The 13,819-nt window shown below is 36.3% G+C and overlaps 1 protein-coding gene across 1 annotated transcript in view; it reads right to left on the reverse strand.

Moving 5' to 3' along the window:
• The window catches only part of PIP4P2 (phosphatidylinositol-4,5-bisphosphate 4-phosphatase 2), a 53,787-nt gene that overhangs the window by 29,461 nt on the left and 10,507 nt on the right, over positions 1-13,819 (reverse strand). Inside the window, exon 2 of the mRNA XM_001488359.6 lies at positions 3,478-3,626. Within this exon, the coding sequence (XP_001488409.1) occupies positions 3,478-3,626 (149 nt within the window). The remainder of the gene's footprint in view (positions 1-3,477; positions 3,627-13,819) is intronic.

The following is a 13,819-nucleotide window of genomic DNA, read 5'->3' on the forward strand; positions in this document are numbered from 1 at the left end:
GGAAAGAGAATATGACAAATTTGTACTTTTAATCTTTACTCACTAGAATATAAGAAGTGATTGATTTTATGGCGTTTTAACTTTTAAAAAAACTTGTAATAATTCTTAGTGCTAGTATTTCTTGTTTTCTCTTTAACTTTACAGTAAATTTAAAAGCAAAAATAAATAACCCCAAAGAAAACACTCCTTTTAATACTAGGTTTGAAACTTAAGCTTGTTAAAATGAATAGCCTATGATGCACTGAGAGGAATAGAACGTTACCTCCATGGCATGCCTGCCAAAAATGCAGAACCTGAATCCAATCATGAGAGAACATCAAAGAAACCCAAACTAAGGGACATTCTACAAGTTATTTGGCCTGTACTCTTCAAAAAAGTCAAGGCAATAAAAGACAAAGAAAGACTAAATTTCAGATTAAGGGAGATTAAAGAGACATGATAACCAAATGCAGCATGTAATTCTGGATTGACTACTGGATCAGATTTTCTTTTTAATGGAAGAATTGCACAAGCATTAATAAAGTCAAAAGATTAGATAACAGTAGGTATCAATGTTAATTTTTTACGTTTGATAATTGTACTGTGATTATATGAGTGAATGTCCTTTTTTTTTATTTAGGAAATTCACATGAAAATGTTTAGGGGTAGAAGACCATCTGTAATTACCTTAAAAGTTTCTGAAAAAGTATTATTTATTTATTTAGAGAAAGCTAATGTGGCAAAAATGTTAATTTTGGGGAATGTGGTGAAAGGCCTATGGGAATTCTCTGTACTATGTACTATTATTTTTGTAACTTTTCTGTAAGTCTGCAACATATTTCAAAAAAAAAAGATTAGTAATTAAACTTATTTGGATAAGTTTAAGTGAATAAGTTTGGTAGAAATATATAGTTAGCAATAAGTCACCTACAATTTATTAAACTATATTATTGATAAAATCTGAATATCTAAAATTCACAAACATCCAGAACATATTGCTACACTATACAAACCATAATTTGGGTTAATTTCTGTATATCCAAGTTTTACTATTAAGTAAATACGTGATTGGCAAATGACAAGATTTGCTTTTATATTCTAGTCCTACCTCACTTACAGATCTTAGTTCCCTCATTTGTAAAACAAGGCAATTGAACTAGAAGATTTCAAGTACTGGTCCTCAGTGCCAGCCCATGCCATGTCATGTCTGGTCTGCAGTGAAAGGGGGGAAAATGACATTGTCCGTATGCATATGTTTTAATATTCTTACTTGGTAAAATAAACTTGTGTGTGCCAGGCACTGTGCTGGGCACTTTCCCCCTATAATCCCAACAGCAACACTCTCGGGTAGGTATTATCATTATTACACCACTTTACATGAGGAAACCACAGTTTAGAGAAGTTAAGTCCCCAAGGATATGTAACTACTGAGTGCAGAGCTAGGATTTGAACCCAGTCTATCAGCCTCTCAATCTCAGACTCATCATGAGTTATGCAGCCAAGTAGCTCCACTCTTTCCCCAGGATTTCTCAAATTTTCCATTAAGATGTTCTAGAAATCATTTCTCCTTTAACCTTAAATTCTATATTCTCTAAGTCTTGCTAAAATTTGTCCATATTTTCACACACACACATACACATCTTACTTCCCTTCTTTCTACTGAAATAAAAAAGGATTTTTATTAACCTTGTTTTTTTGTTTTATGTTTGGCTTTTTTAAATCTCCACAGGAATATCAAGTTCCTCTCAGAGGTGGCTGCCCGGGAGAATAGATAAACTGATACTCTGTTTTAGGTGACATGGAGAGAATGAGTCACAGTAAAACTGAGCAGGGACAGTGATAGTGAACATAAGAGAACTGTTCTGTTGGACCCTGGTCCATTATACTTGTTCTTTTCAACCTAGAATTTCTCCAGAGAAGCTCCTAGGTGCCTAACACTTCTTCATTCATAAATTTAAGATCAAATTAAATGGCAAACCTTAGTGAGTCATATGTTAAAGTACTCCTCAAAGACTTTTTTTAACTTTTTCCCTCCCTTATAATATTACTGATTCCACACAAGGCAATCTGATTAGATACTATTCATTTTCTCTAGAATATTCACAATTATTTGCATTTCTTTATTTGACAAGGATAGTAATGATATAAAAATTTCAGCACAATTTTATGTCCAGAATAGTTTCTTTGTAGCCAAATCCTATTGATTCCGTATGAACTCATCACTTCTAAGTAGCCAGATTGAGGCTGTTGGCTAAATCCGAAGTGACTGAGATTCTTGCACAAACAATCTAGTCTGTTCTGTTTACTTCCAAGTATGAAATATAAAGCTTTAAAACTCCTTTTTTTCTACTCAGTAAAGAACAAAAGTTTGTATGGATGGAGGAATAGGAGAAAAAAATCAACACTAATATCAAATCCCACAAAACCTTTAAGGCATGGTATTTTTTGTTAATTGCTCTTATTTGATTGCCAACTCTAAAACGAGCAGCAAGGATGTTAAAGCTAATTAAATTTACTTGTAAGTGTTCAACTCAAAACGAAAATAGCTGGTTTTATAAGCATCACTTATTTACACAATAAAATTCTTCAAATGATGTCCCTTATAGAAAAAAATATTTATAATGAAAAATATTGCTTCATGACTGAAGGTTTTATTTTATGAGTTTTATATAAAACATATAAAGGCCAGTATCCACGTTTCATGGGTCTTAGAGACACAATAATCACTGGTTGACTTTTTTTGACTTTTCTAAAAAGGAAAAAGATACAAATACCAAAAATTAATATTTCAGATCTTTAGAAAGATTGAAATTTAAAAAATAAAGTATAACCATGAAAGTAGAAATATATTTAACCCAACTAGTATACACTTTACCAGGTTACTACCTGAAACTATAAAAATTTTACTTAAAATTTAGCTGTTCTTCCAAAAGTTGAGTAAAAAAAATGTGCCTTCAAACTTTTTGAATATTTCACTAAATTAATTTCAAGTAAATGGAATAAATTACCAAACTATTTGTAAACACTTTGGCACAGATGTCAACAATAAATGCATAATCACAAAAGCCCAGGAAAACCATACTGACATCCTCCAGAAGTAAAACAAGTTCATTTTCCACATAAGTACAAAGTCCACATTTGTAGTGAACGTTAGTATATTTTCGTTTTAGTGAAAATCAGAATGGATTTAGTTGCAATGTAGATTGATACTGAAGAAAATTATAAATAACGGTCCATGGTCCGTTTCAGTTTTGAAATAAAGAGCCAAATGGCATTGTAATTAAATTGACCATGAAATTTTTGTAACGGAGTTAGCTTTAAACACCAGAAGCATCCTCATATGAAAAAAGAGAAATAAAAGAAAGAAAGGATGAAAAACTATGGCCATGTCTCTATCTAGCCCACACCTACTTTTAAGTAACATTACTGGTGCATTTCCTTTAGGGAGAAGATGTCAGATAACGATTTACGCTTTCATTAATGGAAATCTCCACTTACTGTAGCTTCATTACAAACTGTGCACTTAACCACATGCTGGTGAAGCTTGCCATCCAAATTGATGAGAGACTGGCACACTCGGCAGTTTATTACTGGAATACCACTGGCATCTGGACTGGCAATGGCTGTATATGGAGGTGGGAGTTCCGCTGAAAAGATATTAGTATGAATCAGAGTCTCAGGGATATTATGGCTGGTATTTGAGCATATAAGCAATAGAATTAAAGTAGAAACTATAAAAATTTCCCCCCATTCTTTTATGTTTTTAGAACTGGCCAACTTATCCTAGTTTCAGAGCATAAACACACATGGGGCGATCTTGAGAAGTAGAATAATTATTAACCAATCAAATCCAACTCCTGTTTGCCTAGTCTACCTTAATGACCCACTTTCCTTTTACTAACCTATAGTCAAAACATCCACTCCATTCCTATGTATAAATTCATAGAGCTTGTAATAGGAACTGATGATTTACGCCTAAAGTAAAAATCTTACACTAATGATCTCACTACAGAGAAACAGAAATAGTTCATGACAGCACAGTTTTTAAATCGCTTATACATACACATACATTGTGTAGCTGTCATCTCTGTTTATATTAGAACCAGTATAATAACTGCAGGCTATGACAAGAATAAAATATGGTTTTGGTGGCAGTCAAGGAGAGACAAAAATGAAACTAAACCTATTAATGTAGAAGAAAGCTAATTAGAATAGAACCATGCTAATTTCAGACACAAAACAAAAATATATTTAATAGCTTTTAGTCTCAAGTTTTTACTTAATATTAAACATGTAAGAAATGCACTAAAGTATTTATGAGTAAAACCTATGATGTCCAGGATTTAGTTTAAAACCACGAAGAAAAAAAAAGAATGGGCAAATAGATGAAACAAGAATATAAAAATGTTGATAACTGATGAATATAATGACATAGGTCATTTTGTTCTTACTACTTTTGTGTATGTTTGAAAATTCCCAGAATACAAAGATACACAGACACACACACACATACACACACACTGTTTGAGAGTCCCAAGGTTGACTGAGTGAGTAAAGGGTAGAAGCCCAGTTTCAGAATCCTGTTCACCTAGAAGTATACTTGTTATGAAAGTTTGAGGAAAAGAATCTAGATAAACTACTCCAGAATCTAGATATCCTACTCCAGGTTTCCAAAGCAGACTGCCTAACCCTGTTCTGTAGCTATCTCAGCTATAAGCATAGGAGGTGCTTCCAAGGTAAGGTATTGTCTTAGGACATCTAGAAAGGACTACACCTTATTAACACATGAATGAAGTCCCACTGATATCAAAGAGAACAGATATTTCAGGGGCTTCTGTGATGCTATAAAATTCAATCACAATAGCTAATCATGAAAAGATCTATCTTTGAGATAGAAATTTTCTATTCACTGGATTAGGTTCCGAACTCTGTGACATTTTAAAACAAGTTAGAGCATAGCACATTATATACATAGTATGTCTAAAATCCACATATTACCACCTGGCAGCATTGGGGCTATCACGTAGATTTTTTTCATGCTTGCAAAGGATTAGCAACAAGTGTTATTCATTCCAGTGATTCATAATAAGCTGAATTTCTGCAGCAGCCAAGGCTCTGAAAGAGGCACTTTGAAATGACAATATGCGCACATTTCTGGAGGGCTTACACCAGAATATTGCCAAACATTAAACCTGAAAAGAAGCTATAATGTCTTAAATTATAAAAATAGCTTTAAAAGCTTGAAAGAACTTGAGGTTGATCCAGAGTGACCTGTAATGTATTTATTAATCAAGAAGACAAAAACAGGTGAAAGGAACAACGAACCAACAATATATTTGAGCCCTTTCAATTTGCAGATTACTGTACCAGATCTCTATAAAGAACGTATTGTCCTGAGAGAAAGAATACATACCTCACTAGAAATTCAAGACACACTGCCCACTGTGTAATAATAAATAATTGTTTTTAGTAATTATTAGCAATAGCATTATTAATAAAAGTTAGTTTCCTCTCTTGCCTTTCTCTTGAGTTATAAAGTAACATGAAGTAGTTTTCCCATAATTACGGGTCTCCATCTTACATAGTATGATAGAAAAGAAATTTAAAGACAAGACAATTTCACAAAGAAAACAAGTGCATTGGAGGTGAAGGGAGGAGGCCACATGTTGCAACTATGTAAAAGGAGAGTAAAATCCAGGCAAAAGCTTTAGCTCAAAAGAGAAATTTCAATGGATGATCTTAAGAAGCATTTGAAGTGCATCAGAGCCAACAAAACCCTGTGAACTTTTCCTAAGATTTGCACTACATAATTTTTAATCTATCAAAAAAAAAAAAAAAAAAAGAAAAGCCTTCAATGACAAAAATATGCCCGAATCTACTCTTTTGGAGGCTTGGGAAGTATAAGGAGGAGGAAAGAATGACAAGGGAGGATTATAAGTATAAGGTGGGGGAGACCATAAGCTCCATGAGGTCAGGATCATGTCTAACTTGTTCAGGACTGATTCACCAGCTCTTATCATAGTGTCTGGTCTATGATAGATGCTCACTAAATATTTATTGAATGCAAGGATGAATGAATGAATGAGTGAATTACTGAAATCTATCAGACATATCTACATCTCTTGGGAAAATAGCACTAAGTATATTACTGCCACTCTCCACGCAGAGGAGCTAGGGTCCTGGAAGGGGGAGTGAAGCTTGACTGAAAAAGCAGCTCTCTTCTGTATAAAAGAATACCCTCTCCAGATAACGCCCCAAGAGAGGCGAGGCAGCCAGGGGACACGGGCCCACCAGATAGATGGAATCAATCCAAGAGATCGATAGAATGACAGATGTTGCAGCCTAATTCCTCCACTAAACAGTACTGTCAGGCCTAGTGTTTGAATTTTCTGTCCATAACTTCAGCCCTAAGCTGATTTAGAGATAATTCTTGTACTGTTACCTCAAGAAGACCTTCGCCTATAAGTCTATCTCCTCTTATAAGCAAGTTTTAATTCCCGATATTTATTCCACAGTTGGTAACTGTACAATAATTAGCAACTTAGATTGTTCATTTTGTCTCTTTTCACATTAAAACAGTCAACAGATTACCACTATCACCACTATGTTAAATTTCTGCCCTGCATAAAAAGTCCACTGTAATCTTGGAATGAGGGATCATTAGATATTAAGAATCACAAAAATTCATTTTGGAAGAGCCTTACTTGTTATTTAAACAGTAGTTGTTTTCTCTATGGGGTCTGCCTAAATGAAAAATCTTTTTTCCTCTATGTGAGCAGTATTTGTTAGATCAATAGTCCTCAATCCTGAAAAACTCCCTCAAAGTTCCCCGAACTGTACAATATTAGAAATGTAAGCAATCTTAGGAATTATACCGCTAATTTCTTCATCTTACAGAAGAGAAAACTGAAGCCCAGAGATTCTAACTTTGGAATAGACTTTTATATAGCACTTCAGCAAAGCCAAGAGCTGACTCCTCTCCCAGAGGTCTCTTCACAGTAACAGCTGCCTCTCTTAATGAATAATGATTTAATATAGGAAAAAGATGTAAGACTAACAAGGATTCTGTACAAACACTTACAAAAGAATCACATCTGAGTTAAAGGGGATTAGGAGGAGGAGAAGGAAGAGTCAGGGAAAACAAAAAATAAAGCAGAGTATGAAAAAGGAGTCAAATCATGACAATAGAAACTTCACAGAAAAACTGAGACTCCTTAAAGAGACAAGATGAAAGAATCTGGATCACAAGGCATATATATAATGGTCCTCCTGAAACACTCAAAAGGAACCATTATTACTCTGTAATCCCCAATTATGTTTTCCCATCACAAATATTGATCTAATTTACCTATTTTATGCCAAACAGCCCCACTCCTGCTAATTTATCCTGGTGTATTAATCCATACTTCATTTTTTACTAGATATATCCTTCAGCATTTTATTTTTTATTTTATTTACTTATTTATTTTTTGGTGAGGAAGACTCGCCCTGAGCTAGCATCTGTTGCCAATCTTCCTCTATTTTTGTATGTGGGACCCTGCCACAGCATGGCTTGATGAGGCCTGCGTAGGTCCACACCCGGGATCCGAACCCACAAACCCTAGGCCTCTGAAGCAGAGCATGTGAACTTAATCACTATGCCACCAGGTGGGCCCCTCCTCCAGCATTTTAAAGGTTGAAATTGTTTTGCCGGATGGTGCTGACCTTTATTATCTCAATTATTCCTTGATAAGTCTCTTCAATGGCAATATTTTCCAGTTTAATTCACTTATTTCACTAATACACTCTATATTCAGCCCTTCAGGCCCTTGACAAAGATGTTATATCAAAATTGAAAAATGAAAGCAGATTAGAATGAGAGATATTTTCGAATACTATGATTATAGGATGAGCAAGAAAAGTAAAAAGGACTAGACAGTGAGGAAAGCCCTGGCTTTCTCTTCTCAGGATCCTTGTGGAGAGTGTGGGTTGGGGACAGAGTGAGTGTAGCTGCTATGGGATATCTACTCTAGTGTAAGCCCTGTCCCGTTCAGTTCAACACAGAGAAAGGAAAGACCACCTTCTGTTTCTCCCCTCTGAAACCAAAGAAATAAAACCATTCCAGGATACTCCTGGGTTCTTCTAGAACTGTGACACCTTCAGAGAGATACATCTGGCTGAAGTCAGATTGGAAGGTAAATGTGCTAGTTATTAGGTAACTGACTCAGCTCTAAATCCACCCTTCTCTGCTTTGTCACGCGTTAGCTGGAACTCTTCGAACTTTTTGGCTTTGCCAGCTGGCTGCAGGTTATGTTCTGTTAATAGGAGGTGATAAACGGAGCCTGCAAGTTTGGAGGAGGAAGAAGTACAAAGTCTTCTCCAGAGCTTAGAGACATTAGTCCTAAAAGTGTCACTTATTTTTAATTGTCACAGAGCTTATATTGCTGGAAATCAAACAAAATTTAATTGTATAGATTGAAAAATCATAATGTCAGGTAAATTCAGTCTTACCAGTCTCTCATGTGAAAGTTAAGACATTGTTTGCAAAGGAGTGGAATTCTGAAACTTGGAATGGGGCCATCTGGTTGTACCCAAACAGAGCAGAGAATCTTAAACCCTCGAGTCACTCTGAGCCTCCCTTGTGAGTGGAAAGCAGCTTTCCTTCATGCATCTAAGGAGGACGAGGCTTCCCTTACAGGAAAACTCTGTAATAACCTTAACTGAGGCAGTTGTCTTACAAGAGGATGGCCATTTTCCTTATCCTCAAACCCCTTGTCGCCTCAAGACCCATACTGAGGATCAGATCTCAACATGCTCCAGGAGGACAAGTGCAAAGCATGACTTAGAAAGAAGCAGTTTATACATCGAGAGAATTGCAAGGTTTGATAAAATACATTGTCAGAAATCTGGAGGGTATGCATGGGAGTATATCCTAAGGGTTTTAAACCAAAGAGGATAGAATATAACACTGAGTTGAGTCAAATTTAATGATATGGGTACACTTGCCAGATGTTCTGGATGTGATCTTTGTTTTAAAGCTGGAAGTAGCTCAATCAGTTTACTCGTCAGTTGATAAGACTTAGCCTTGTATTTAATGAGGTTGAAATATCAGAAGATCCCTAGCATGGTGCAGAAGAAGCAATCAAAGGCTTAGTGACGTTGAAGTGAACTTACCCTATGAAATCTGCATATCCATACCCCACTACATCCCCTGAGAGGACCCAGAAGATTCTCCTTTCACTAAGTCATCGATGTATCTATATATCAGTTAGGGGAACACATGCATCCTGCTGTGGTGGCTTTCCTACATAGGCCAGGCATTACAGTGCAGGGTCACTCCATTGAGATGTGCTGCCTGATTTCAGTGGGGATTATGGGATCCCAGAGTAAGAGAGGCCAAATAGCAGCACTTAAAAGCCAAAGACAAGATGGGTACACTTATTGTAATGGGAAATAGTGGATAGCAGACAATCACGACTCACGAAGACCTTCGGCAGTGGCTAATTGAAATACACCAAGGGTTGAAATGAATGGGTAACCTACAAAAATGTTACTTGGTTATATATAACAGAAAAACTAGGTCTTGTAAGCAGCAGCCTGACTTGAGTAGCCACAATGGAGTCACAATTTTTCAACCAGTTTCCAACAAAAACAAGTTTACAGATGCTGAGCATCTTTATTGAAGAGTTGGTTCATTCCCCTGAGGAACAATCCAGTAGCACTGTCATAAGTATATATTGTAAATTTACAAGCCTTCTCCAGAGAGACCTGAGACTATTTACTAGGGTGATTATTCACTGGGGAAAAAGGAAATACCCAGATCTTTCAGGGATTACTAGAAACTGGCTCCTAAATGGTGCTAATTCCTGAAGACTCAAAATTCTACTGTGGTCCACCAGTGAAAGAGAGGGCTTATGGCCATCAGCTTATAGACAGAGTCTTACCACAGGTCCAACTCATAGTGGTCCTAGTAGATCTGGGGACCCACTCTGAAGTTATTTTCTCAATTCCTGAATATATAATTGGAACAGACATTCTTTTCAGCCAGCAAAATATCCAGATTGGTTTTCTGCCCCTAGATCAAGGTAGGAAGGGTCATGCAGAGGCCCCTGACTAAGGCAGAGTGTGTCTCAGAGTGAGGGGTAGGGAAGGAAAGAGGAGGGTGGCGGCAAAGAATCACTCTAGCAAAATTTAGCATTCTTCGAGTGCCACAACCTTTCTATATATTAACCATTAACTTCTTCCTCCAAAAAGCAGCTCTAGAAAAACAGCCTTACCTTATCAAGTGCGGTTGTAATATCAGCTTGGGACCAATATCAATCTACATTCTAGTGCCTCCAGTATTACTTGTAGGATCTTATGTGGGTCCACGGTAGACCCCAAGGCAACAATAAACCAGGTGTTCTTATACAGCCGGTGATGATGAGTACTGAACTCTACTATAAGCTATTAATCTGCTATTTTTCCCTCACTTAGTGGTCTCAGGCATTTGTGTTGTATCAAAACACTGCCATATAACTGGAGATGCTGGCAAGAAATGTTCAGTGACCTGCCAATGACCATTTCCTGGATGCAAAAGCTTCTGCTCTAACTTCTCTATTTCTCATAAGGCGATATTTCAACCTCATTCTAATAATGCATTTCATCTGTGGCACTAATGCTTTCTTCATGTATTGACGGTTAATAAGTTATGCATTCTTTTCTTACTTTATCAACTACTGTGTTTTTTTCTATTTCAAAAAACGCAATTTATTCTGATGATCTATGTGAAATCATATTGCTTATATGCATAGCTCCATTCTTTTTTTTTAGGAAGATTAGTCCTGAACTAACATCTTCCACCAATCCTCCTCTTTGTGCTGAGGAAGACTGGCCGTGAGCTAACATCCATGCCCATCTTCCTCTACTTTATCTGTGGGACACCTGCCACAGCATGGCTTGACAAGCAGTGCGTAGGTCCGCACTTGGGATCTGAACCAGCGAAACCTGGGCCATCAAAGTGGAACGTGTGAAGTCAACACTACGCCACCAGGCCAGCCCCTCCATTCTTAATTTGTTATTTACAGTATTGCCTCCAAGAAAGCATGTGTTTCAAGAAAAACAGAGAGACATTCATGTTTAGAACAGGAAAAAAACAATTATTTCCAGGGCAAAAAACACACTTCCCTAGAATTTAAGAAACTCCTCCTATAGCCTAAGGAGGTAAAGAATTTCTATTCCATCACTCTTCCTAGACTGTTCATTTTCACTAAGTATCACAGACTGTGCATTTTCTAAGAGAAAGCAAGGCACTCCTTTGCATATAACTAGGTATACACGCTAAATGATAACTTACAGGTTGCAAGTATTCATGAATCACAGTTATAAAATGTACTTAAATATAATTGAACCCAAAATCTGTTATAAGGCATTTTAGATAAGAAAGGATATGAGGGGCAAAACTGACCTCAGTATATGAGGAAGGGAAAAAGTTTAACTGGATTACTAATGCTTTACTGCTTACATATATGAAACAGTACAGCACAATGTTAAGGTCTGATAGAATTCAATGGTAAGATAGATGAATGATTATATTATACTCAGTATTTTGCAATCTTGAAATATTTCACTCATTTGTAAAGAAAAATGACCTAGGGATTAATAGATTCTAGATGAAAAGTCAACAGTTTAGTAATTTTGGAATTTGGGACATATTCACTATAAAGAGAAGCTAAATCAGACACATATATGGAGTGAAATGAACGTCTTAGAACCAATATTTATTTTTTAAAGTATACAATAAAGTGTGGAAAGATATTTAGTGAATAAATCCCTTAAATTCTAGTGCTTAGATATTTTTACTCCATGGGTTAACTGAGTTTCATTTCAAAATATAACAAATGCTAAAGAAATCCAGAAATTAATCCATGAAGAGGAGAGTTCCTCATTGTAGCTAGCAGGGGGTATGGCCATGGAGCTCCTTCCTTTGCCATGTGGACATTTCTAATGAGGAAAGTGATCTGGCTACATGCTCTGCTAGATCACGTCCGTCTTTTGTTTTCATGTTCCTCCAGCTCCCTGTGAAACCTTCACCCCCTAAGTGACTTCAAAATCACCATCATGCCATCCCTACTTGTTTTCTCAGCCTATCATTTATTCATACAACTGATATTTGTTGAGTGCCTAGATGTCTAAGATCATGTCCAAGGGACTACGTTAGGAGTCAGAGATGAAAGATACAGGAATTCTATCTCCCTTCCTCTCCTTCCTTGTCTCCCTCGATAGGGTCATGTACAAATAAGTATCAAGAAACAAGGTGGAAATGTTGAGAGAGATTGCTTTGGGAACACATATCTTCCAGTAACAGAGATTAGTAAGGATTGCATAAAAGAAAAGGGCTTTGATAAATGGGTAGAATTTGAATGTTTCAGTTTCTAAAATCCCTTTCCTACTCATCCGTAGGAAGTAAAAAGTAAATCTTCATCTAGAAAAAACTAGAAGTGGCTAATAAAAGATACTGGTATGAGGCAATGAGTATCATCTTAGGGGAAAGCATATACACATAGTGATACATTTCCCATTTCAAACCAGGATTCTTTCTGTTAAGAACTTAACAGGCTGGAGCAATGGACCAAATCAAACACAATGAAATGTAGGGTACCAGTGTACAGAGATGTGGGGATATCTTCTTAAAAAAAGGTATTTGTTAAAGTGTTCAGGGATAAACTCTATAACGATTAATAATATAATGTGGCCAAAGTGCTAATGTATTTTTCTGATATATTAAATTTTTGTTAGTAACATATTTGCATGGCTCAAAAATCAAGATAATGCAAAAATGGTGGAGTGAAATGCTCAGAACTGTTACTCCAACTTCTGCGCCCATCCACCATGCCCTATTTCAGAGATTTCCACTCATTATTTTATGACTCTTCCCAGTGATTCTTTAGCCAAGTACAGGTAATATACACATCTACATATTCACTTTCTCCACTTTTCTTTTTGTTTTTCTTTCTTTTTTTTTTTTTTGAGGAAGATTAGCCCTGAGCTAACATCTGGTGCCAATCCTCCTCTGTTTGCTGAGGAAGCCTGATCCTAAGCTAACATCCATGCCCATCTTCCTCTACTTTATATGTGGGACGCCTACCACAGCATAGCGTGCCAAGCGGTGCCATGTCCGTACCCGGGATCCGAACTGGCGAACTCCGGACGGCCGAGAAGCAGAACGTGGGAACTTAACCACTGTGCCACTGGGCCGGCCCCTCACCACCTTTCTTACAAAAAAGGGAATATGTCTTCTGCATTGTTCTTCATCTTGATTTCTTTTCACTTTACTGTGTATCCTGGCAATCTTTCCATAATGGTACATAGAGTTTCCTCATTTCTTTTCCAGCTGCATATTGAGTTTGTGGATACATCATGACTTATTGTGGTGGTTTTACAACATGGCCACAAATTCTTTGACACTCCTCCCACTGAGAGGTGAAGTCTATGTTCCTTCACCTTAAATCCAGGTGGTTTATAACTGCTTTGACCAACAGAGCATGGTAGAAGTGACACTATATTTGACTTTTGAGGCTAGGTCATGAAAGACCATATGACTTCCATTTAGGTCATCTTGTATTCAGGCATGTCTCATAGTTTTAACAATAACCTATGTCCTCATTAGGGCTGGTAGCAAATAGAAATACTACTTTTATTAAGCATCGCAAAGTATTCTAAATAGAGAACCAGAACAGGATCCTTGAATTCTATAAATTTGGAAAATGATTTCCTTATAAATTTTTTAAATAATTTTATAATAATTATTATATATAAATATATATAATATAAATATATATAAATATTATATAATATATAATAATATAATAATTAATTGGTA

The sequence above is a fragment of the Equus caballus genome, chromosome 9 (genome assembly GCF_041296265.1).
Source record: "Equus caballus isolate H_3958 breed thoroughbred chromosome 9, TB-T2T, whole genome shotgun sequence".
Lineage (NCBI taxonomy): Eukaryota > Metazoa > Chordata > Mammalia > Perissodactyla > Equidae > Equus > Equus caballus.